This window comes from Drosophila mauritiana, chromosome 2L (genome assembly GCF_004382145.1).
Source record: "Drosophila mauritiana strain mau12 chromosome 2L, ASM438214v1, whole genome shotgun sequence".
NCBI classification, from domain to species: Eukaryota; Metazoa; Arthropoda; class Insecta; order Diptera; family Drosophilidae; genus Drosophila; species Drosophila mauritiana.
Genome location: NC_046667.1, coordinates 23,504,050 through 23,530,251, shown reverse-complemented (window position 1 = coordinate 23,530,251; position 26,202 = coordinate 23,504,050). Strand labels below are relative to the sequence as shown.

The 26,202-nt window shown below is 39.5% G+C and overlaps 2 protein-coding genes across 4 annotated transcripts in view; one reads left to right on the top strand and one right to left on the bottom strand.

The window, feature by feature from the left end:
• LOC117150634 (lachesin) overlaps positions 1 to 26,202 on the bottom strand; it is a 291,978-nt gene that overhangs the window by 246,530 nt on the left and 19,246 nt on the right. For all 3 annotated transcript variants that reach the window (XM_033317607.1, XM_033317606.1, XM_033317608.1), the window contains one exon: positions 5,114 to 5,232. In XM_033317607.1, the coding sequence (XP_033173498.1) occupies positions 5,114 to 5,232 (119 nt within the window). The remainder of the gene's footprint in view (positions 1 to 5,113; positions 5,233 to 26,202) is intronic.
• Positions 314 to 7,995, top strand: LOC117150635. Its single transcript, XM_033317609.1, has 2 exons — positions 314 to 1,146; positions 7,978 to 7,995. The coding sequence occupies exon 1, from the start codon at positions 579 to 581 to the stop codon at positions 1,044 to 1,046; it is 468 nt and encodes a 155-aa protein (XP_033173500.1). The 5' UTR covers positions 314 to 578; the 3' UTR covers positions 1,047 to 1,146; positions 7,978 to 7,995.

Here is a 26,202-nt window from a genome sequence, read left to right as displayed (position 1 = left end):
TCTTCCACGTTTTTCGTTATTTTCGACAAACAGAAGTGCGTTGCGGATCATTTTGTTTGAAAAACCAACAAACCGTCCCATTTTAGCGTAGGTTTTACCTTCAGAGATCATGTTTTTAATCAAATTCCTTTTTTCGACGGTAGAATGCTTTCCCCGACCCATAACTAGAGAATTTTTGGTCTTCTTTTGAAAAAAATTCAATTAAAACCTTTAATGCAACTCCTTTTTTCAAAATATGTCGAAAAAAACCCAAAGCAATCACTCCTATTAATTTTATTCAGCAAAAACGTGGTCAGTGCTATTTTTGTTACCGCCTCATTTAGCGCCCTTTTGCAGAAAGTGCCAAAAAACAAAAAGAACCGTTACATTGAGAGAGTCAAAATTTCTTGCTTAGAGAGACAACATATGGTACTTATTATTCATGCAATCAGACTTTAAAAAAAATAAACATTCAATACCTTTTTTTAGGAAATCAACTTTCCACCTGCAGTAGTGCTATTATTTTAACCGCAGCTGTACATACATACAAAGGAATAGAAGAAACAGAAGATTTGCGAGAAGTAACGGGATCTTGTGAAATGAATGCCAACAACAAAAATCAGATCGAGCAATGTTCTGAGAGGCAGATGGGAAGCGCCAGCAACAATGAGTCCAACAAATGTTTCGCGATCCCGATGGTTAGCAACAATGATCCTGAGATGCAAATGGCTGGCAACAATGAGCCGAAACAATGTTTTGGAAACCAAATGATGCGCAACAATGTAACTATGCAAGGCGGCAATGTTCAAAGACTGGAAAATGAGTTGAAAATATTGAAGCTGCAAAATGAGATCGACCAGTTAAAAAATCAACAACAACGAAGTGACGACACAGACTCAGGCATTTCTTTCGAAATTTTAAAGGAGATCGTTAGGGTTTATGATGGCGGAAACAATTTTAATGTTTGGCTATCTCAACTTTTGAATGTTCAGAAAAATTACAAGGTCGATGACAATATGATGCGTGCGCTGATTCACTACGAAGTTAAGGGCGATGCTGAAATATGACTGTATTCAAGCACAAGCGCTACCATGGAGACAGTGGATAAAATGTTAAGCCACCTGGAGAAAATGAGGCAGAAGCTACAGAACTGCGTCTGGATCAAAGGTGAGTAGTAGCAAGTACTACAAGGAGAAATGGCAGAAGATGAATTTTTGGAATATGACAATGACGGCATACACGATGTCAATCTACGCAATTTGGCTAAGTCGCGTTCGTTCAAGACCTGATTGGAGCTTTTGGAGGCATTCCGAAACGTTGAGTTGGGCTACGTTCCTAAGCCCAAGTTACCAGAAGACCGTAGAGCAGGAGATTATCAGAAGCCACGAGGTTAGCAGAGTGCTACAATTGCCACAGTCGGGGCCACCTGGCCAGAGAGTGCAGAAAGCCTAAGAGACAAGATGGGGCCTGTTACGCATGTAGCTTGTAAGGACATGTGGCTAAGGAGTGCAACCAATGCAAGAAGTCGAAGGGCGGAATAAGTTATATTGAATTAACATTTTGTACAAAGAATAATATGCTGAACCCCATTTTCATAGAATGTCTCATAGATTCTGGCAGCCCGATAAGTATTATTAAAAAACGTTTTATACCAAGTCAAATAAAAATGGAAAAGACTACCTCTTTAAGTTACGTTGGATTAAATTTAAGTAAATTACATATTCATGGAAGCGTAAAATGTTCAGTTAAGTTCTCAAATAAAGATACTCCTATGTTACTATATGTCGTGGATGATGAATCTATGGGATATGCTATGTTATTAGGAAGGGATTTTTTAGAAAGAGTAAAGACCAAAATTGTAATTGAAAATGATCATGAAAATTTATCTGAAATTAAAAAAGATTCGATAGTTGAAGGAAATCAAAATAAAAATATAAACAAAAGAAATCAAAGTACAGAATATCAAAGTAAATATATAAGTAAAGAAAATCAAAGTAAGCAAATCAAAGTAAATATCAAAGTGAGGAAAATTAAAATAAAGAATTTAAAAGAATTTAAAGATAAAGAATTTAAAAGTCATTATGAGACAAACGCCGACGAACAAAATAATTTTGAAAAACAAGTATTATTAATTGATTACAATGATAATGAAAAGGTATATGAGATAGGTTCACAATTAAATTTTAAACAAAGAAAAAAGAAGATTAGAAGAAGACAAGCCGTTTAGTTTTTCGCCAAGGCGCCAGGCATATGTAGAGAAAGAAAAATCACAAGAAATCCTTGATGATTATTTAAAAGATGGTATTATACGACAAAGTGAGTCTTAGTATTGTTCGCCAATTGTATTGGTAAAAAAGAAATTGGGTGGCATTCGGATGTGCATAGACAATAGGAAACTTAATAAGATCACGGTGAAAGTTACCCGATGCCATTAATTGATGATTTATAGCAAACAAAGTTGTGTTCTCGAAGTTAGCCCTAAAAAATGGATACTTCCATGTTTATATGGACGAAGAATCGATAAAGTATACATCATTTACCACGCCACTAGGACAGTATGAGTTCACAAGAATGCCTTTTGGGCTTACAAATGCTCCGTCTGTTTTTCAAAGGTTTATCAACAAAGTACTTGACGACATGATTAGGGAAAAGAAAGTGATAGTTTATCTCGATGGCATAATGATAGCGACAAAGAATATAGAAGATCAGCAAGCCATATTAAAAGAAGTATTTGAGCGATAAGTTAAAAACAAATTAGAGCTTTGAATCGATAAATGTAAGTTTTTCCAAAGTGAGGTGAAATATTTAGGATATATAATATCAGAAAAGCAATTGAAATTTTTCCCGTATCTACAAGGAATTGAGTTCAAAATAGTAACAGACTGTAATTCCCTCACAATGACGTTGAACAAAAAAGAGTTGAACCCAAGAATAGCAAAATGGTCCTTGGAATAACAGACTTATTTATATAAACTAGAACATAGATCAGGAACTAAAATGAAACACGTTGATGCTCTTAGTAGATATAATACGATTTTGTTAATAGAGGAAATACATGTCAAACCTACTGCATAGGGTCAATAAAAGTGAAAAAAACAAAAAACTAAAAACTCTGTTAAAACAAAAACAAAAAAATCAACCATGGGAACAGACAAGACCCCACCTGAACAACATCTTCCTACGGACTCTGTCTCTCCAAACTCTCTATGTACAGACCCCGTTTCATTTTCTACAAACTCTCACTCTACAGATTACGTTTCTCCAAATTCTCTACAGATTCCATTTCTCCAAAGTTCTCTTTGTTTCGCACTGCTTCGCCTCTTAGAACACTGGTACGGTCCCCGGAATGATCCGGTCTGCAGTCGGGTCCCTGGCCCTGTCCAGCCTCCATCTCCTCTCCACGTTGCTCCCATCGGACGTGACAGCTGGCTCCTGGTCCTCGCCTTGCTCGATTCCAGCGCCACTCCTCGGATTTCGGGTGGGCCGGCGAATAGGCGACCGCCTATCCGCCGACCGTCCTTGCTCCTTGGTAGGCACCTCTGGACCCTGACCTAGGGCGGCCAGTTTTCGCGCTTGTTGGCGAGTGATGCGAGTGCTCATAATGCTTTTGATCGTCTGTGCTCGACCTTGGTTTTCAAGTCTCCTTTTTGGGCCTTTCCGTTATTTTGCGTCTTCTTCAGTCTGCCTCGGTCTGTCTCTTACTACAGTCGCCCATTATAACAGTACTGCCCGGCTGGTCCGTACCGACTCTCCCCTTTCCACGGGGACAACTTCTCCTCACAACCTTTCCCACTTTCTCAATCTTCTTGTCTCTGGTTATGTAATGTGGTAGTGATCTGGTTCGCTCGCGGCATGTTCCCGTTGACTCTCGCCCTGGTCCTGACGCTAAAACGGGTGCTTCGTGGCGAAAAGATGGACTGTGGGCTAATGGAAGAGTCACCGTTCTCAAACTAGGGTTTCCAGGTGATGGGCTCTCAAGGCGAACGGCTTGCTCTTCGCAACCTCCTGTCCCTTGCTCTCTCCCGACCGGTCCCGCCAGACGCATGTCCAGTTCCTACAGACGCTCCGTGCAATCGCCTGTCTTACGCCGCAGTCTCTGTACCGATTCGTCTAGTGAAAGACGAACGTTCCACCCCCACACCTTCCTCAAGCTGGTGCGGCGGACATGGACGGGTGAGCTCGACGGCATCGTTTCTGCTGTCCTGCGGCTTGCGTTGTCCAGAACGATGTGGGCTGCGCTGCTGGGTACTAGACTTGTTGGGAATTGCTGTCGTCCGCGGACTCAACGGCTGAACCATGCAGTCTATCGCCGGGCGAAAGAACGTCTCGACGTAGCGATCTTGCTCCTTATTGACTCTCACGACTACAACTTCCTTGCAGATTCGTTGCCTTGCGTTGTTGACTCGTAGCCTCGCTAACATTGATTGTTCCGCTTTCAGCGCAAGGCCCGCTTATATAAGCCTAAATTAACCATTATTCCAGGATATCTCCACTCTCCACAGCCAAGGTCAACTGCTTTGCCGTTATCACAGTCTAAAGTACAGCCTGATACTTTCCTTAAGTCGGCACGCCGGGCTCTCGGTTTTCCTGTTGTCCCAGTCTAATTTGTGCCGTTTCACTCTTTCTCTTTACAGAGACTCCGTCTCTCCAAACTCTCTTTCTACGGACTCTGTCTCTCCAAACACTCTTTCTACAGACTACGTTTTGCACTGCCTTTACTACACCATGATTTGTTGCGTAACGGGGGATAGGCAGATCCTCCTTTTGATATCTGTATTTGTGAACTTTTTTTCTAACTAAAAAATATTGTCTGCAGATTTGCGAGTAAATTTTATGTGGTAGTAGATTGATGTTGTGTCGCACTTTTCTGCTTTCCTCTGACTTAACTTTAGTCTGCTTGTGTTTGGACAAATGATTCAGAGGCGCAGTCAAATGTTATAACGGGTTGGGTCCCAAAAGTTTTCAATACCTAAACAAATTATATTTATCTTATACTTAACATGACCATATTTATATGCATACTTTTGGGCGGATTCTATTTAAGCTATGCGACAAGCTTTAAACAGAAAATTATAAAATCTTATGGTTGGTTCCTAAAATTTATCTATTTTTTGTAAAATTTTTTTTTACTTACCCGATAATGACCCAAGTTGTCAACAACACAAGTGAATGATATGTCACGTCCTAAGGGAACCGTTGTGTTACTTAACTTCGCCAGAAACTGTGGACCAATTTCATCGGACTCGCCTTTTCCTTAAATAGTAAATAATAAAAATGTCCAAATAAATAAATTGACTTTATATCGTACTCATATAAAACATAGAAGATTCTCTTTGAACGTTTAATAAAAGCACAATGAGCTTGCGGTTCATGGTAATATAAAATATACAAAATATGTTATCGGTGTATTTGATTGCAGGAAGATCAAAGAATATGAAGGAAAGTAACAACAGACCTAACCATATCATGCCCCAACTCAACTAGTGTCAAACATGCACTTGGCTTCTCTCACATTCACTATTCCATCGCTCTACTTAGGCACCGCCTAAGGCCATGCTGAAAAGTCATAATGAAACGCTGTTTGAAAAAAAGCAAACTTTCTGGGACAGAAAGAAAACATTTGTTTTTGCTGAATTTTGAACTGACGATAATAATCATCTATTATTGTTATTTATTTTCGTGACGATAGTGCATTTGCAACATAATTTTCCTTTCCCGGCTTATAAAAAATGTTAGCGTTGTTTCGTCAATGAACGCCTTCCACCTTTTGATTTTAGAGTTTGGGTTCCTATCTGACACGGCGAACGTTAACGGCTGGTGGTTTGTGAAAATGTTCAGATTTTAAACACCATACAAATAGTTCCTTAAGCTTCAAAGCCCATACAATGGACAAAAGTTCTCGCTCGTTCGTTGCAAAACTTAGCTCTCTATCCTTCAAAGTCCTAGATATCATGGTAATAGGCTTGCCATCCTGTGATAGAACAGCACCCAGGCCATAGACCGAAGCGTCCGTAGTTAAATCAAAGGATTTTCTTTAATTAGGATAGAGTAACGTTACATATTCGGACACAAGAAAATTTTTAAGTTTTTCAAAAGCAGTATCTTAGCAGTTATCTTTTTAGAGCGACGGGCTAAAACTTTACCGTTTCCTCCCTTAAGAATGTCATTAAGCGGTCAAGCCATAGAGACCGAGTCCTTAATAAAGCAACGATGATAACTTGCTAACCCCCAAAAACGATCTAACATTGAACAAATTTGTTGGTTTTTCATAACTATGGATAGCTTCTACTTTACTGGGATTGGTTGTAATACCACCCCTGGATACCACGAATCCTAAATATTTGACCTTTTCTTTGAAAAAGTGAGATTTCTCCTTGGACACCCTCATGTTGGCCTTGAACAATCTATCTAGCACCCAAGCAATGTGATTTAAATGGTCCTCGAATCGTTCCGAAAAAATAATTACGTCGTCTACGTAAACTGCATTATCAACCCTTAAAGTTTTATTTTTTAAGTCCAATATCGCGTTTGTCTGTGTCAGTGTGTCGAGTCCTATTATGGCGTCAAAGCTTCAGAGGTCTGGAGGAATAAAGACCGGCACGTCCTTATTTAACAACTTAAGCAAGCATTTATATTTCACTGTCTTATAGCCCTAAAGCGATTTTACTGCAAATTCTTTTTGTACCGGCGTTATGTACTTTATTTCTAAAAGGAGCTGTATGTAGTTTTTTGAAGACCCGGTAACGATCAAAAGTTTTATGGTTCTCCCTGCTATCTTCCTTTCTATGAACGGTAGTAGGGACCTTTGGCTAAAAAATTTATATGATCATAATCTGTACGTTTGTATTCTGCATCCTCAAATGCTGCTTCTGCTTCTTTTTCATAATCATATCCGACTGTCTCAGCTGGATCCACCTCATGATCTAGATGGTTAACTTTTTGCCGCTTTGGCCCTGTAAACCAGCTTTTGCCACTATACGGTCATTTCGTTGCATGCTCATCGCTCATTTGTACCTGAGCTGGCTTGTTATTGGCCGGCTTGTCTGTGTTAGAGTGGGCGTGGCAATCTTTTATGTTGGCAAATCGATAAAATTTTACAAGACCAAAAAAATTATGAAGAAAAAATATCTAAAAAATTTCCAAAAATGTGGGCGTGGCAGTTTTACAAAACATACAAAAATCAAAAGATAGCAAAAGATTTTTCAAAAGTGTCGCTGTGACTGTGGTAGTTTTCGGTTTTTTGAGGGCGTTACAGTGGGCGTGGCAACATTTGCCAGACAGGTAGACAAATTGCCCAGCTGGTGTATTCGTGTGAGTAGGTGGATTCAAAGGGGTCATCAGAGCCTAGCTTTAAGGCGGGTGCTCATATGGATGGGAGGGCACAACGCGATCCTAATAACAGATGTGGGTTCGCATTTTTGAATATCTCGTCATCGTCCCTAATTCTTAATTTGCTTACGCAAATTGTTTATTCTCTTTACCAGTAATGTATTTCCCATTCTATTGCCGAAGCAAGTTCAATTTTCAAACTATTAATTAATATAATAGGTAGGCCGTGCTTGAATCGGCTCGGATCGTAAAGCGTGCCCACGCAAGGACCGATTCTCGGCGTCTCAGCACAGCACCTGTCGTTACACGTTAAAATAATAATTTTTTATCAATTAAATAGTAAGTGTCGCCCAAGATAAGACTCATCGATAAATAAATTCAAACATATTTTCTATACCATTCTTCAAACTTCAATTTCGTTTCAAAAATTCTCTAATCGGTTGGAAACCGAGAAGACATGACTTTAGCTTGCCTCTTGGGTCCCCGTTTATCATTTGGAGGAAAAATATATGAAGCACCCATATCAGGAGGGTTTTCTGTCCTTTTTTGTGAACTATCACCTTTTTGCCTTAACTTCACTGCCGAAATTAAAACATTCTATGCTTACTGAAGCGTAGGAATATAGAGATTCAAGTCAAACAAAAAGTCTGCACTATCTTTTCGTTTCAGGGCGATAATATTCACAAGAGAAACTGGTGGGATTAGTTTTCGAACAGCCGTCGTCCGTTCGGAAACATCCAGCATAGAGTTCAGTTCAAACACAAATTACGCAAAGCAAGTTAATAAGTTGTTGCGAATTCAGTTCGTGTATTATTTCGTTTAGATATTTCATATCGTATATTTTAATTCTTTCTAAATCGGCAAGATCGGGTAAGACCGATCGCCAGACAGAGCTTCACAGAAAGTAGAAGATTCTTTGTGCAATATGCAAACTTGGAATCGAGGAATTAGAAGAAAAGCTTGAAGCCGTGTGAAAACCTGTTATTCACAAGAGGTGCAGTTTAGAAAGAGCGATTTCTGCCGGGTGTGTAAAGCAAAACAGGGGCAGAGTAAAAGGTGCTACAACTCGGTCGAAATCGAAAATCGAAATCGTCCGACTGATAGTAGTATCTATACAGATGTCATCCCTAGTCACTTATGAAATTCACTGCTTTGTCAGTGAAATTGTGCATCAAAGAACGTTAACTCTTTTAAATATTAACAACAATTTTAAGGAAAGGTCTACTTCTTCACCGTAAGGGAAAGTAAGGGATGTACGCCGTCTGGATGTCGAACAATTTTGGGTCTTTTATAGGGTCTTTAACTCATTTAACGCTAGAAGGAAATTTTGTACTTTTATGGGGATATGCTAGTGTATTATTTGAACGTAGAGCCAATGAAATTCGGCATCCCGAAGTCACCAGTCTACAATGACCGACTAAGAGGGGAGAAACATAATCCGCCTCAATTTTAAGCCCCCTATTACATAGCAAAAGTAAAAAGGTCTTAGGGATGTCAAATCCTGAAAAGATATGGAAATATGGGCCTGAATCAGGGAAAAAATTCTCGAAATTCGAAAAGAATTAAGTCGTTTTGGCAAAAGGTTAAGAACTGCAGGCTAGGGTTCCAATAAATAGGTACGATCCCTGTTGGAACTAAGGATCTTAATTTTTTGCCTATTAGAGTATTGTATCGATTAGTGTAAGGATTGGTGGACTCGGGATCTTTAATAAGTTGCTTGGGAGGAAAATTAGCCAAAAAGTTCCTGAATATGGACTCTACCTACAGATAAAGGTGTAGGAATAATACGATAGCGTGATGAAAACGACAGAAGCAGAATTTACACTTAGGCATATATTTTGGAAGTTCCTGAACTAGAGCTTCATGGACTGAGTCAAGACAGCACCGATATTGATGTTAACCGACATGACTTGCCCGTTGAAGAGAAAGCGAAGTTGACCAATGTAGTCAATCGTTTTCCGTCGGAAGAAGGGCTCGGGAAAGCTAACCTAATTTCGCATTCAATAGAAGTAGGAATGGTCAAATCAATCAAACACCGCCATTTTCCTATTTCCCCCACTGTAATATATGCAGAGATAGATAGAAGGTTGCAGTAAGGAGTCGTTGAAGAGTCAGAGAGTGCATCTCATCTCATTTCCCATAGTTCTCGTGACTAAGCCTCGGATGTTAGGGATTTGTCTAGATTGTCGGAAAGTCAATAGCTTTACCGAAAAGGACGCTTACCCCCTGCCTCAAACTAGCAGCCGACTGCCAAAGGCGGAATCTATAAGCAGTATCGATCTAAAAGACGATTGTTGGCAGTTGCCGCTACACGTTAAGTCTCGAGTGAATGAAACGAGTGAAGTCTTTAGGCTTTTAGGCCTAATCGGTAATGGTTGAATCAGAACTACTCCCGATAAGGTAAGGGACGTCACAGCCATTTCAGTACCCATGATGCAACAAACTTTACATAGTTTTATGGGATTGTGAGTGTGGTATCGGAAACAGGGGCTTTCGAGTCGGTAAAAGGTTGTCTCTGTAAAATTCCCATCTTGTGCAGTCCAGACTTCAGGACTTCATAGGTATCAAAGAAATGAGACGAACGTTCGATAGCACTTATTTCGAAGAAACTGAATCGTGCTCAGCGTAATTACACGGTAACCGAAAAAGATTTTTTGGCAGCTGTAGTTGCAGTAAAGAACTTTTGAGCTTATGAGGAAGGTTGCGAATTTACAATTGTTACGGAACACTCTTTGCGTTGGCTCATGTCGAATCAGTAGTATTGAGTAATCCATAAAATTGTAGAGTGGTTGAGAAGATATTAATTTTGGCCTCGGTTATTTTCTGACGTAAAAGCTCATGTCAATGCATTTAAGACCTGAAAAACGACGAAGGCACCGAATCACGCTTTACGACCACCTTTGGGGAAGATGTTCCGAAAGTTGAAGGAGACGTAAGAATTTCACACACTTTGACTCTCTATATTCTCCGCAAGCTAATACGTCGGAATCGCTCCGTAATAGCTGGGATTCAAGAGCATTTACGTCCTGATCAGAAGAATTGGGATGAGTAGGATATGTTGTGCGTTGCGAGCTTCGCATCATTCTAGCATAGGAACCAGTCCATACTACATTGCTTTTGGGAAGCATATGATAACGTCTGGGTCTACATATTCCTTATTGATAAAGTTGAACTTGCAGGATGATCGTTTTTTATTGTATGACAGGCGAGATTTTTTTGACATAATGCGAGAGAAGGCTACCAGAGTAAAAGGCTCACGATGTCACGAGAAAAGGTATAACTTACGCACTCGAGAAGTCACATTTGCGAAGGGATCAAAGCAATCAAAGCTGGTTCTAATCGGGCTTAAATGCTATACTTGGACCGATGTTTGTGAAAGCTCAAGTGAGGAAGAAGATCGGTATTTCATACTACGAGTTAGAAGACATGCAAGGTCGTATCCTAGGCAACTTTCAACCGGAAATGGCGTTGTCATCTAATATTGTTACCGGTATAGAAATATTTATAGAGATATATATGTATCGATAGAGCTATCGATCTTCGGCAATCAGTGTTGCTAAACATGGCTTCTGTCACCGTCTAAGTTACCACGAAGTTCCGCCGGCCATTTGCCGATCTCGGCCTATTCTTTTCTTGGCGAAATCCAGACGTGTCATCTCCGAAATCCCGGAACTGAAGGGACAGGAATTGATAGCGTCGCGTGGACTACTGCGAAAATACTAGCTCCACCAGCCCGGCGTTTCCAGCGCAGATTTTGTGCTAGCTTTGACTACTAAAGTAAGAAAATTACTTGGCAAGAGTCTGAAGGGAGGTTAATGTTGAAAGTGTTTACAGGGTGTTCTTTGATGCATTTTTGCCAGTATCTTCGACATTGTGCCACTGGAGTATGGTTGCGGCTAATGCAAGGGGTTCATTGTTTTGGGGAGAAATCTCGCCACCCCATCCAGAGGGGTGGTCCTACGGACGCCGAAAGAGTAGAACCCCTCTAAGGAGTCCCAGGAGGATCAGCATAGACGAATAAATTGTGACCAGTTTCTTTACATTCGGTGTTGTGTTGTGTATCCGTATAAGCTTTAGTTCCAACTGTTTTATTAATAAGTATTTACACGACATGAACGGACCTATGTGTGACCGTCTTATGATAACCTTTAAATACCTAACATGCCCCTTCTTAGTTTTGCTTATTAGTAATCTATATAACATATTTATATTTGTATAAAACAAGTATCGTATCTTAAGTTATTAATAAAATACGCTTTATACACATTTTTTTAATTTTAATTTAAATTTCAATAGCTTTTCAGTTCATTTTGTTTTACATTTTCATTTCATTTATATATTTAAATTAAATTTTATAATTAGACATTGTCAATAGACTTCACTACCTTTCCCTCCTGACGTGGTCTCAACTTTCTTACTGGTGACGATTGTTTAATGTTTTCATTACAGTTTTCATTTAATATGTTTCCATGAATGTTATTATCGACACCGATGTTTTGCTTTTCAGTTTCATTTCATTTTACATTTTCTTGATTTCTTATTTTATTTAGATGGCGCTTTATTTCTCCGTTGTTGTGCCTTAAGATGCAATAATATGATAGAGATCCAAGTCTTTCCCTTACAACTGCCTTGTTAGGATTTTTATAGTCCCTGACCATAACTTGTTGTTGACCTTTCGAAAAACGAACATTTCTATTACCTTTATAATTTCGAATACTTTTGTATTGTTGTTGTTTTATGTGTTCTGTCACCAAAGGTGGTTTCAACAACGAAAATAGTGTTTTCAACATTCGACCTAGAAATAATTTAGCAGGTGATTCCCCAGTTGTACAATGAATTGGGTTGATATAATCCATAAGAAATCTATTTAATGTGATGTCAAAATCACAGTTTTTGTCGAAATTCTTGGTTGTTGCTCCTGGCACGGAATACATTTTCTAATCAACTTTTTAATTTTTTAAATCTATATTTGGCCACCATACGTATGAGCGAGCTAACATTTTGGTTTTCACCATACCAAGATGTGACTTATAAAATTCTTGTAGAATTTGTTGCCTAAGTTATGTTGGGATAATGACACGATGACCCCACATTATAGAGTCATATTCTACAGACAATTCATTGGCCTTGTTGATGAAGCTACAAAATATATTTTTATTAAATTTTTGTAGTGATCCAAATTTTAAAGATTCACAAGCTTTTGACAAGATCGAAACATGTCGTGTTTCACGAGCAATACTCACGAAATTCAATTTGCAGGACTGTTTGATTGTAAAAAGTTGACATAATTAAAATCATCATTCTTATTAATCACACCGATTTGCGGAATTCTTGACAAGCTATCTGCTTCATTCGATTAACCTTTAATGTGTTCAATTGTGAATTGAAAATCTGAAAAGATTAATGCCCATCTTGGCAATCGTGCAGATGCCATAAGTGGCAATCCTTTCTTATCTCCAAATATAACTAACACAGGTTTGTGATCAGTTTTCAAAATGATATTGTTGCAATTTCATTACGCTACATACAATAGCAAGAGCTTCTTTATCAAGTGTGCTATGATTGATTTCACTTGAAATGAATGCAACTGGTTTTAGACCATCTGAGAATTGATGTGCTAAAATACCTGAAACAGCATAAGAACTAGCATCTGTCGTAAGTAAAATTGGTAAATCAGGATTATAGTGAACTAACACGTGATTAGAAGTTATCTGTACTTTTATTTCGTTTTACGAGTTTTCACAACTATCTGACCATTGAAACTTTACGACTTTTTGCAATAATTTATACAACGGACTCATTTTCTGTGAAAAATTATTTACAAATTTTGAATAGTAAGTAGACATTCCTACAAAAGTCGAAGCTGTGATATATTTTTAGGTGTCGGTGCTGATAACACACAGGATACCCTGTCTTTGTTTTTGCTCAGACCGAGCGATTGAAAATCCCAAATAACGGATCTTGGACATGAAAAATTTACATTTATTGACATTTAATTTAAGTTCTACTGACTTCAACCTTCTAGGCACATTTTTTAAATTTATTATATGTTCCTGCAAACTAGCACCAGTCAGTCAGTCATAAACTACTATTCTTTGCATGCCTTGAAACAAACATTCCATTGTCTTTTGGAAAATAGTTGCTGCTGTCTTTATACCAAATATAATCGCTTTACTTTTAAAAGACCAATTTATGATGCTCCACATATTAGTTGAGATTCTTCATCTAAGTGTAGTTGATTATATGCGTTGCTTAAATCAAGCTTTGTATATAATGTGCCTCCTTGAAGTGCTGCAAATATGTCGTCTATTCTCGGTAATGGGTATCTAACATCAATTAAACATTTTTTTAAAGTAACTTTCTAATCACCACATATTCTAATATCACCATCGGGTTTTAAAATTGGAACCAATGGAGTTCCCCAATCAGATATGTCAACGTGCTCTATAACACCTAAGTCAATTAAATCTCTTAGCTTTTGTTCAATTGTATCTTTCCAGGCTAGTGGTAACTGCCTTGGCTTGAAAAATATTGGTTTAAATGCAATGTTACTTTACTTGCGTTGAATAAACCTAAATCGGTTTTAAATACTTTCCAAAATTCATTTTTAATTTATTCTGTAACTAAAGAGTATTGTCAAAATATGTGCTTAGACATGATTAGTAGGCAAACTATATATATAAAACTCAGCTGCATTTACAAGCGCAGACTGCGGCCTCTTACAAGCGCTGCATGATACAATTAGATGATAAGAACCTATATAAGAATGAATAAAAGGCGAAGCCCTCGCAGCATCGAGTCAGTTTGATTCAAACACCCGAATTGAACTCATTAAGTGTACGCACAAGTTTATAGTGTGAATAGTATTGTTCGTTCACATTTATGCTGTTTACGAGTATTAAATCAAAGTAAAGACTCTTAAAAATGTCCTACCAAGCAAATCTGGACTCGTTGTATTTGTAACTACGACTATCATTTGTTTTTTTATTCCTCGATATTCAATCATTGCAACGTACTCACCAACATTTTCCATAGTGTCACCATTATAATTTACAAACGGCTCTTTACATTTTTTTAGTGTCCGCTTCATAATTGCTTTTTCATACGTTGCTTTTTGAATCAATGTGCAAGGTTCACCAGTGTCGCAAACAACATTCATGTGACATCCATCAATAATTACAGGTAACGTACATATATGCATCACAAATAGTAGTTGAAGCCACATTTCATACTAAAAAACTTTGTTCAATTTCATTAGTATTTGAGTTAACATTAAAATTATTTCATTTTGATACATGGTCTACAGATTTAAATTTACAAACAGTTGCCAGATGCCTTCTTTTGCCACAATTACGACAGTCATAGCCTTTGTATTTGCTTTCATTAGAGTTATGGTTTCGCCAGCCACAATGCGTACATGCCTTTTTCTGCATGCCTTTACCTTTGCCTACCGTCTCGTTGCTTTTGCCTTTGCCTTCGTTGTGTTTCCCCTTCGATTTGCCCTCGATGTTATCGTTGTTGCTTCTATGTATATAGTTCCCGTTCTCTTCAGCTCTCTTAGCGGTAATCTTCGCCACCATTATCATTGCTTTTCTCAATGCATCCGTGGGAGCGACGATGTCAGAGACAGCAACGGAGATGGCACTGACGCTAGCAAAAGCAGTGACGGTGCTGGGGGGTATAAATACCATTCAATTTTGTACTTTAAATTTAGTTCCGATTTTAGTCAAAATAAAGACGGACCACCGGTCCGAACTAGCTTCTTGTGAAAATAAACAAACGTTTACTTTAACTTGCATAATCAATATTTCACAAAGTTCTTTGTATGTTTTAGATAACGGTGAATGTGGACTGCACAAGCTACGGCACTGATCCAATAGATTTTAGTAACGATGCCTTTTGCATGTTTTCTTCACTGATATTTAATTCGCACAAATGGATATAAAATTTTTCTTTCCATATCGAAAATGGTTCACTTTCTGGATTGAATTCAGGAATGCGGATCATTTGGCAGAATTTTTGAAGAGATGCTGATTCGGTCATGTTGGCAGTTTTTTCTTTTTCTTTTGCACTCATTTGCTTGTAATCTGTCCGCCAATTCGATTTTCGGTTTTGCTTTGTCTTTCCTTTGCACTTTTTTTCTTCAGCTTCAGAGCCGGTTTTAACCTCGTTGTGTCTTCTCGCTGCAAGCCATCGGGGAGCACCCCATGTCACCACCATAGAACTGTGTGCATGCCTACAATGTTTGGCCAGGAGATTCCTGTTTGCCTCAGTTTGGTTCGCTGGTCCTCACTAGATCAGGAGCCTCGGCAGCCATTAAATGTCTTCATCCAGCTGAAATACAGTAATTCTTATCCTATCTTAATTCTTATTCTTCTTCAATGATTTGCTGATTTAAGTGCCCGTGAGCATTTTAGACAACAAACAGAGAAGCATAGTCTCAGTGTCAGCCAGCTGAACTGTGCCCAGTTCAGACCCGATCAATTCGGTCGCCAGGTCGCCACTATTGCCCACGTAAATCCTGTAGTTACTTAAATTCATGTATAATATATACATATATATATAATTTAAAATTTGATAAGCTTACATTCTAGTTACTACCATTTAAGCTATTTTGTCTAAGTAATTCAATTAATTGCGTAGGTCAAGGCAAGAGCTCCCAAGCTATGGCTAATAAGAGAGTCGATCGGAAAATTCCTTTAAAATACCTTTTCGTGCCGAGCAAATGGCTAGCATGATCTCTTTTTTCTTTCAGATTATGCCATCGGAAGATCGATCTTCGTTGTTGGATAAAAGAAAATTGAAGAGTGAGTTGTTAAAACTAGATTAGGAATTTTCCGGCGTCTCTTACAGAAGACTTGTCTCGTCTGACGTAACGAAAAAACTACTCTGATTGGAGTTAACAGAATATGGTTTGGAGTATTTAATAAGCGTGATAATCACAAGAGTGATTAAAATGGTGTAAAAGTGGTGTTTGATGCGTTCGCTGATTAAGATGCCGGTTTTGCCGTGGGCTTTGCCATCCGGGTGATCTGTGCGGTAAAAGGTATAACCCCTTATGTGGAAGTTATACCTCCCTGTGAGGTTGGCATTTAGGAATTTTAAGTTTATGCCGGGAAATGCGTAAGCATTCCACTAGGATATATGTAGGTTATTTAGTTATTATTTGGACTGTTGTGCTACAATCAACCGAATCACCATATTCTGGTTCTGAACAAGGGTTTGCATAAATGACATGATTTCCATCATATTTTGTTGCATGGTAAATATCATAGTTTTTAAATTGCTTTGTGGTTGCCCTGGGACATTCTGAGCATTTTTAATGTGTGAGCACTCGAGTTTTTCCATGCCTGTTCGTAAAGCTTCGGAGTATGAGAAGCATACCGGACCGAATGAAAATCTGGCTGCTTTGCCAATTCCGTATTTCGTATTTCCGTATTTTGTTGGCGCGTAGATGACGCTCGTCGCGGGGGCAGTTTAAGAAGTTGTGGAAATCTGCGCACACTACGCAGAGTGACCGAAGTGTGCAGTATGTCTTGGTGTGTCCATACTCCTGGCAGTTACTGAGGAACAACATGGAAATTTTCGTCCCCGACTCGCGCAACTATTTTGTTGACCAGAAGCTTTTACGCTCATTCTTTGGATCGCGGCTCCCATTAGAAATGGAAAACGTTAGCAAGGTCGAGAACTGGATCGAATCTTGATATAATAATGTATTTGGGTCCCAGGAGATTTAGAAGAACAGATATTGTTGGTAGGAATTAGCGGGCCTCGATCGCGCGGATCTCCCATCTTGGTGTTGCTGGTTATATGTCGCTTATGGTAATTCTCGGTTGTTACAATTCACTAGCGCTGGTTGTAACGGTAGATATTGAGAATTTTTGTTGGCATGGGTAGATTGTTTAATTTAGGTTTGCTTGGAAAACTATGATACGACTGACCACAAGAAGAGTAGTATTGTGAAATGGATAAATAAATGAATAAATATACCCAAAATAAGAAAAAATTATATCTAACACAACAAAATATATATACGAGATAAGCATCAACCAATAAAAATTTAAAAATGTATGGAAATAACAAGAGAAATTAACAAGGTCAAAAACAAATTTGAAAGAGCAAACTTGAAAGTTTCTTAGATTCCCTCAATTTTGTAGATTCCTTAAAGGAATAGCATAAAGCATAGTCTAATAAAGACTAAGCTAAAGGGCAATGCCAAGAATCTAACGGAAAACGAGAATTCAGTCCACGAAATAGTAATCAAGCTAAAATTAAAATCAAGGGAGAATAAGTAGATGTAAGATGAGCAAAACTTCTAAATCTTAAACAAAGACGAAAACAGCCAAACAGTACATTAAAGAACTAGAAAAATTTGGCTGAGGTCCTAGAAGGGGGATTATGATGGATTGTTCTCTGACTTGGCCGCTTTCCATCAAAGCAATGACGAAGAACTGTACAATCGATAAGGTTAAACCAAAGACACTGGAATAAAAAGATGAGTAACGCCATATGAATTTTTTGCACACGATTTTTTAGAGGCTCTCACGAATTTTTGTTCAAAAGCGACAGAGCGGAGAGCTTTATAGCGAACAGCTCTGTTCTACGGAAAAAGTGATAGCCGACAACTGTATGTGTGCACACGTATTCTCATGCATAGTAAATTTGACAAAATATGCCCTTCACCTTAGAAGTTTTTTGACTTTAAATCTATAATATTTTTTTTCAATTGCCTTACCGTTATTATTATTTATATATAGCTAAGAAATAGTAATAGCCGAATATATGTACATCATTTCACAAACTAAATTTAAAAAATGACTTTATATTAGAATATTTGTCATTAGAGTATTCAGCTTGCGAAGTGTGAAAAATTAATAAGGCAATGATTGTTGAGTGCTTGTGTCCGCACTTCGTACCTCAAGATATGACTTTTCAGTAAACAGTTTTCTTATTTTTATTATTGCACCAAGGAGCCCAGATATGGTAGATGCAGTTTGCCTCATTGGACTGGTTCCATTCAATGCCAGGCAAAGGCCTATGACGACCTGGAGTGCGTTAATTGAAAGTAATGGCTTGTATACTGCTCCTCAGAACCTGGAACGCTCGTAGCATTATCCCAAATGCTAACCCTTTTCGCGCCCAACTTTTTCCCCGTGAAATTAAAATTTTTTTTATCAATAATGTTTTTACATTTATTTTTAGAAAAATTTAGCAACAAATTTTAGTATGCCACGCCCATTAGTTTTGGCGGTAGCGAAAGTTGCTTGTGAGCAACGTTGGGCAGTAGTGGTGTGTAAGTATTGTTTTTTTATAATTCACAGAATATGAAATATTTTTCTTTATAATGACAATTTACGTGTGGTATGACAAAAAACAGTTTTTATTGTTATTGCAGCACAGATGGACTTTGCTTTTAATGCATTTGGTCATCGGTGTTGCAGTTTTGCACAGTCTTCAACGTCCTCTTTCTCCAAAAACTACCCAATGTTCAACATTATCATAACGTTGTGACACTGAAGGATTTGTCTGAAATTTTTACTTCTTTGATTGATGCGAAGAAACACTGCTTGGGGATCCCAATGATACCACTAAGCTTTCTCTTTCTGCATTTGTTGGTCGACCTCTCCTTTTTTGGAATGAAGTAGCGTCAGTGGAATGTAAAAGTTCATGGGCAATTTTCGATTGAAATTTTATAAGGAGAATATGTTTTTGGTTTGGGTTTACCAAGTTCAATTGTTTCCTATACAGTAGCCAAGCATTTGTAACGGATGTTCCCAGGCACCAATAAAAAATTCTTATGTACCACTTTTTTGATCGGTGGTTAATTTTGTAGAGCTCCATTAGCATATCTACTCCACCCATACCTTTATTGTATGAAGTAACAATAGCTGGCCTGGAAATATCAATGTAAGCTCTTTCTTTTGGGCTCCAACGTTTGCATATTCCAACAGGCTGATCACCTTCACACGAAGATATTAGCAACTGACGTGTTCCTGGGGAAAGCTAGTGCCGATGAAAACTCAAAATTTGCGCTCTGAAAGTTCACGAAGAGATTCAAGAGGCAAGTTGATCCTAGGTTTCCAGTTCGTAGCCCAGATGGCCCTTGCGCAAAATCACCTCAGGACAGAGCTAAAGCGTTTGCCAGAAACGTTGAGAAAAGATTCCGGCCGTTCGAGACAGCATCGCCAAGACGAGTACAACTGGTTACTGAATACCTAGAAACCCCATTGCAGATGGCTCTTCCTGTAAAGCCTATTAAATTCCCGGAATCGAAAGACGATATAAAATCCCTTCGCAACAACAAGGCTCCCGGTGAGGATCACATCGACAACCGCTCTATTAAGCTGATGCACCACAGAGCTTTGTTATTCCTTGTACTAATTTTCAACTCTGCTCTTCGACTGGGACACTTCCCTAGCGCCTGGAAAAAGATAGAATAAGGAATAAGACTCCTATCGCCCAATAAGCCTGCTTCCAGCATTTGGCAAATTACTTGAGAGGTGCATCCTGAGAAAATTGCTCGAGTACCGAGAGGTAGAGCTATCCCAAAGTTTCAGTTTGGTTTTAGACTCAGGCACGGCACACCTGAGCAGGTACACTGCGTAGTGAACTTTGTTCTGGAGGGTTTCCATGGAAAGGAGTACGACGTTGGAGCTTATCTGGACATCCAGAGTGTGGCATGAAGGACTTCTGTAGAAGCTCAAAGGCCTATTAAATCCGCTCCTTTAAAGTTGTACAGGACGGGCTGTCCTTAGAGCAGGTGTACCCCAGGGAAGTGTGTTAGGTCCAACACTGTATATCCTCTATACGCACGACATGCCCTCAGCTGACAACATGTCGCTTACAGATCCCAATGACCTGCTAGTTGCCGCCTTACTGATGACACTGCAATCCTGGCCAGAGATACTTGCGTCTATATAGCCACTCATACGCTTCAGCTTTATTTAAAAAAATTTGAGAACTTGGCCTGTCGCTGGAACATCGCAGTCAATCCGGAAAAGTGTGTTTCCGTGACGTACACCCTGAGAAAAATGTTCCTCCCATAATCAAACGCCCACGAATACCCGGTGTCACTCTGGATAAGCGACTAACGTTTCAACGCCATGTAACAGATGGAATTCGGCGGCTCAAAACAAAGGCGAACAGCATGGCTTGCCTCCTTAGGCCTGAAACAAGCTTTCAATGTCCAACAAGGCCAAAATTTATAAGGTTGTCTTGGCTCCTATATGGAAATATGGCATCCAAGTGTATGGCCGCAAGGTCTTACCTCAACAAAATTCGTGTGGCGCTGTCGCAAATCTTGTGTAAACTATCTGGAGCGGCTTGGTATATCCACAACAAAGACATTGAACAAGAGCTGAAAGTACCCAGGACTGGCGATGTCATAAACAAACAAGCAACCGCGTAAGTAAGTAAATTGGGAAAATACCCGAACCAGTTGACTCGAAAACTCCTGACGAGGAGACGTGTAATGGGACTTAGGGACTTAGGGACTTAGACCCTACAGATATGCCAAGCAGATAGAGGTAGAATCGAACCATGAAAGATATGCGTTCGCTGCCAGCTTCGCGAGGAGCGTGGAGGAAAAAGAATACAAGGCAAGTGCCCAGCAACGGGTCAAAGAACCCAAACTTTAGTAGGCAGCACAAGCAGCAGGGCCAATCCGGCCAACGAAATGCCGAGCAGCAAACTCGCGCCAGTGCTCCAGAACCAATGGAGAAAAGGTGGACCCTTCGCTGTCCAAGTTTGGACAGCCAAATCAGGCCTCCGTTGGCGTCAACAGGCGGTCGGCCATGTCCGATCGCTCAAACAGAACTCGTACGCGAAAGCCGCCAACGGCCCTCAATTTTTTAGGTGAAAATCCCTGCTACCCCGTATCTTATAGATACCGGTACGTTGAAAAATTACATCAGACCACACAAGGAGTTGCGCCACGCAACGCACGGGACGTCCGTCCGGTTAACTCGCAATTCAACTTGCGTTGTTCAACGTAAAAGCAACATTTTTCGCAAACTTAACGAGCGAACCATTCCCGACAAATACCCCATGCCGAATATATCAATGATATTAAGCAATTTGGGCAAAGCTCGTTATTTTTCGACCCTGGATCTCGAGTCCGTATATCCATCAGGTCGTGCTAGCGTAACGTGATCGCGAAAAAACTTATTCTCGGTAAACGGGGGAAAATACGAGTTGATAAGACTGTCATTCGGCCTCATGAGCGCCGCCGGCATCTTCCACCGAACGATCGATGATATCTTACGGCAAATTTTGCTATGTTTATGTTGATGATGTCATCATCTTCTCGCAAGACGAGGAGGCTCACATCAAACATGTAGAGTGGGTGTTAGAGAGCCGCGTTTTCTTAAGAAAAGAGTGAGCTTTCCTGGGTTCATAGTCACCAGTAACGGTGCAACAACGGACCAAGAAAAAGTCAAGGCCATAAAAGAATTCTCAGAGCCCAGGACGGTATTCGAGGTCAGGTCGTTTCTGCGCCTCGCGAGCTACCATAAATGTTTCATCAAAGACTTCGCTGCTATGGCAAGGCCAATTTCGAACATATTAAAGGGCGAAAATGGAACAGTTAGTAGGCATAGATCGAGGAACATCCAGGTGCGGTTCTCTGAGTCCCAGCGAGAGGCGTTCCAAAAGCTTCGAAATATATTGGCGTCAGAAGACGTCATGCTCAGCTACCCGGACTATAAGAAGCCATTTGATCTAACAACAGATGCTTCGGCCTACGGTATAGGTGCGGTGTTGTCCCAAGAGGGCCGCCCCATAACGGCACAGTGAAGCCAACTATGCGACTAACGAGCGGGAGTTATTGGCCATCATTTGGGCCCTATCTAAACTGCGGCACTACTTGTATGGAGTGAAAGATGTAAATATCTTCACTGACCATCAGCCTTTAACATTTTCTGTGTCGGAATCATGCCCGAACGCTAATATTAATAGGTGGAAGGGCCGCATAGACGAGTTTAATGCTCGACTATTTTACAAGCCCGGTAAAGAGAACCTGGTAGCGAACGCCTTGTCCAGACAGCAGCTTATTGTGCTGGAACAAGAAGAGCCCGAATCTTGTGCAGCAACGATTCACAGAGAGATGTATCTCACCCTCACAATCGAGTCGACAGACAAGCTGTTGAACTGCTTCCAGAAACAGATAATACTGAAGGAAGCACGTTTCTCATCTAAAGATACCTTTATTCTATTCGAGAATAAAAGGCGCCACACGGTTAACTTCTTCTGTAGGGAGTCTTTATTAGACGAACTGGTAGACATAATCGTCCCAAGGAGTGATACAAGACGAGGTAATCCGGAGGTTCCCTGCCACACAGTTCTGGCATTGCAGGAACCGCGTTGTGGACTTAATCAGATTTGAAGAAAGAAGTGAAATCTTAACTGCTGAACACAAAAGGGCGCACAGAGCAGCGCAAACAAATGTAAATCAGGTAATGTCGGAATACTATTTCCCCAAGATGGCCAAGCTGGCCAATGAGATCGTGCAGAACTGCAGGACTTGTGCGAAGACCAAGTACGACAGGCACCCAAAAAAGCAAAAACTATGTGAAACGCCAATACCGTCACACACAGGGGAAATGTTGCACATAGACATTTTCTTTACTGACAAAAAGTTTTTCCCTACTTGCGTCGACCAGTTCTTTAAATTTGCCATCAACCTCCTCGATCTCTTGAGAACTATTGAAGACCTGAAGCCAGCGCTGCTTCAACTCATGAACTTTTTCCCAAGGGCAACGACCATTTATTGCGACAATGAACCGTCGTTGAAGTCGCACACGATCGTGTCCATGCTTTGTAACAACTTTGGTGTAAGCATTACAAACGCACCACCACTGCACAGTACCTCCAACGGACAGGTGGAGCGTTTCCACAGGACGTTGCTGGAGCTAGCCAAGTGCATAAAGATAGACAAAAGCATAAGTTATACGAAATAAATGAATAAGTGAAATCGAAATAGTAATGTTGGCCACTACCCGCTTCACTCGGTCATCAACAGGAAACCGGCTGACATCGTCCTAACGCACCCTGATGAGGCACAGGTAGAGATCCACAATAGGATCCAGAAAGCTCAAGCCGCGCTAAGGGCCAGAGAAAACGCCTCGCGGCAGAATAAGGTATTCGAGGTTGGCCAAAAGGTGTTGGTAAAATCCGCGCCATATCATATTCTTAAGCATATTTCTTATTATTGGTGTTGGGTTCCCCCTTGACTACATAACAGAAAAATCAACCATTTAAAGTTTCACGCACAGGACCAATCTTATTTTTCCGGTGATTTGGAGAATGGTAGGGTTTTAGAGGCGCGGTTGATTGACGCGAACAATATGTAAATAGAAATCAATACCAAAATCAAGATTCAAATCAATAAACTAAGTGCCACCGTCAACTAGATCCTCAAGAGAGCAATGGAGTCGCAAATTGACACCGGTCATTTGTATGAAACATCATTGCTCGCGAGAAATAGAATGGTCATGATGGAGCTTCAAAATTTTATGTTGGCTGTGACACTTGCAAAAATGAACATTGTTAGCCAAAATATTCTTGATCACTCAGATTTAAGATCAGTTTGGCTGGAGGAGCCCAACAAAACCCCATAGGGGACCTCATGTCCGTATCTTCCGTAAAGGTTCTGCAATCCAATAACGAATTACACTTTATCATCGAATTTCCGGTAATTAAGTTCGCCTATAAGAAAATTACTATTTTCCCCGTCAGTCACGAAGGAGCCATGCTACGTTTAGATTAAGGCGTTATCGCAAAGTGCAACAATGAGATCTACACCGTCAAAGCTTGCACCACATCAACCAGCACCACCTTCTGCCAGCCATCACCAGGCAGCTCATGGGCGAGAGAACTTCATACAGGCGGCGCGGCGCACTGCGAAATACAAGCCAGCAGCCTGGATCCCATCACCTATGTAGATGAAGGGATTGTCATCATCAACGACAGGGCCGCCAAGGTGCAAGTAGACAACGGCTCTGAAATCTGGGTGCATGGTACGCATCTTGTTACCTTCGACCGACATGCCGTCATCAACGGAACCCTGTAAGTCAATCAGAACGGGGTCCAAAATAGAGCACGTAACGTAGCCTACAAACACTGCTTATTTACGCGGCCGCTACGAATATAAAACCGCAACAATGTGTTTCGTTTTCATTTTAGCTCTTAAATTTAATTCTTGCATTTGTGTATTCAGTTATTTTATACCCTCATAATCAGCAGCACTTGTTGTGCTCAATAAGGAGTTTTTTAAAAGTTACTCCGTCGTGTATTTATTGTGAAGCCACCGGCTTGCAGAAGTAGACTTTAAATAATATAAACATAACATGCCAGGAAACTGGTTAATTTGTACATACGTAAATACTCGCTAAAAAAAATATTTTTTTTATTTATTTTATATTTATATTATATTATTTTTATTTTCTAGTAAGTATTATTTTATGAAATATTTTTTTCTCAATGTAATGACATCCTTTTGGAAAATTTATATTTTAAATTACAGTAGTTATAATAATTTCCTTTATATTTGCTTTATTAATTTATATCTTTATTAAGTCATTTAACTTAATAAAAATGTATGCAAATGATCCATAAAATTCCAATAAGATTCAGAGAAAATTAGTGATATTTAAATAATTAGCGACTGAAAATAATTATTAAAATCGAGGCATAATATAATAAATAGCAATAGTTAGAAAAAGAACTTAACTGGAGAACATGCAACATTAAAATATTTCAAGTCGACTCGAAGGTCATATAAATATAGGACCCTGTTACAATTGTAATGGCCCTCCCGTGGTGTACTCTTGGTACCGATTATTACATATATTACATATAATTAATAATCAACATAAATATAAATATGTAAACGGTAGTAAAAAAAACTTTAAAATGATAATAACCACGGCGTGAATTTTTAATTATTATTTTATTTCACCATATTGCTACGAAATTGGTCAAAACTCCAAATATGTAACTTCGTTTCTTAGATTAGAATTGATTTCGGTCCAAAAATCTTCTTCTACTCACACAAGCAAGCTAATTCTATTTTTAGATTTTTACGCTCTCAGCGTAAGCGAACGCACAGAGGGCAATTTTGGCCGTCACCGCAAAAGTGGCTGCAAAACCAATGTATGGCTAAAGACACTAGAATTATTCTTAGATTTGGGTGTCTAAAGGTCTCGTTAGTGTGTTCCGAGTTAATTTCTGACCTGGTTATATTGGCCGTTGTTAGAGTTATCGGCCTCTATATTGGCCCCTTCCTTTATTATTGTTGTAGTAACGTTACTAGTAGTTTATTGCTATTATTATTGCCGGGGTGGAAAATTTCTTCTTCTAGAATAATTCAAGTGGCTTTGGTATGGCCGGTTAGCATCTTGTTATTCGAGTGTCTTTCGTTAAACTTATTATGGAGGCTGGCAAATTTAACACTCTGGATGATGTTATGTCCAAATTTGTAAATAGTTGCACCGATGCAACTGACCTAAAAAACACTGTCCTGTACTATGGACAACACCCGACCTGCCCGTTCTCCGCTGGGCAGATCCTACCTTTTTAAAGAGCTATCAAATTAAAATATATAGATCGGGGCTGACATTTTACCATCCATAATGATGGGACTTAGGCTGCGACAATAAGCTTACCAACGAAATGAATCAGAGGTGGCGATCGTTCTAAGATGAGGATTTCCAGTAAACTAATCGGACGATAGGAGGCTAGATTGTCTTCAGGCTTACCTTGAGGAGGACTATAACCTCTGCTCGTTTCTACTCCTTCGGAAAGTACCCTAGACGGAAGCAGCCATTGTAAATGCTGGTCAGCATTTGAGAGCAGCAAAGAGGTAAAATTTTCAGGGCTTCCTTCTCTTAGAGATCC

Excerpts from the sequence above, each read along its gene's own strand:
- LOC117150635 (XM_033317609.1), top strand. The coding sequence starts at position 579 with ATGAATGCCAACAACAAAAATCAGATCGAGCAATGTTCTGAGAGGCAG.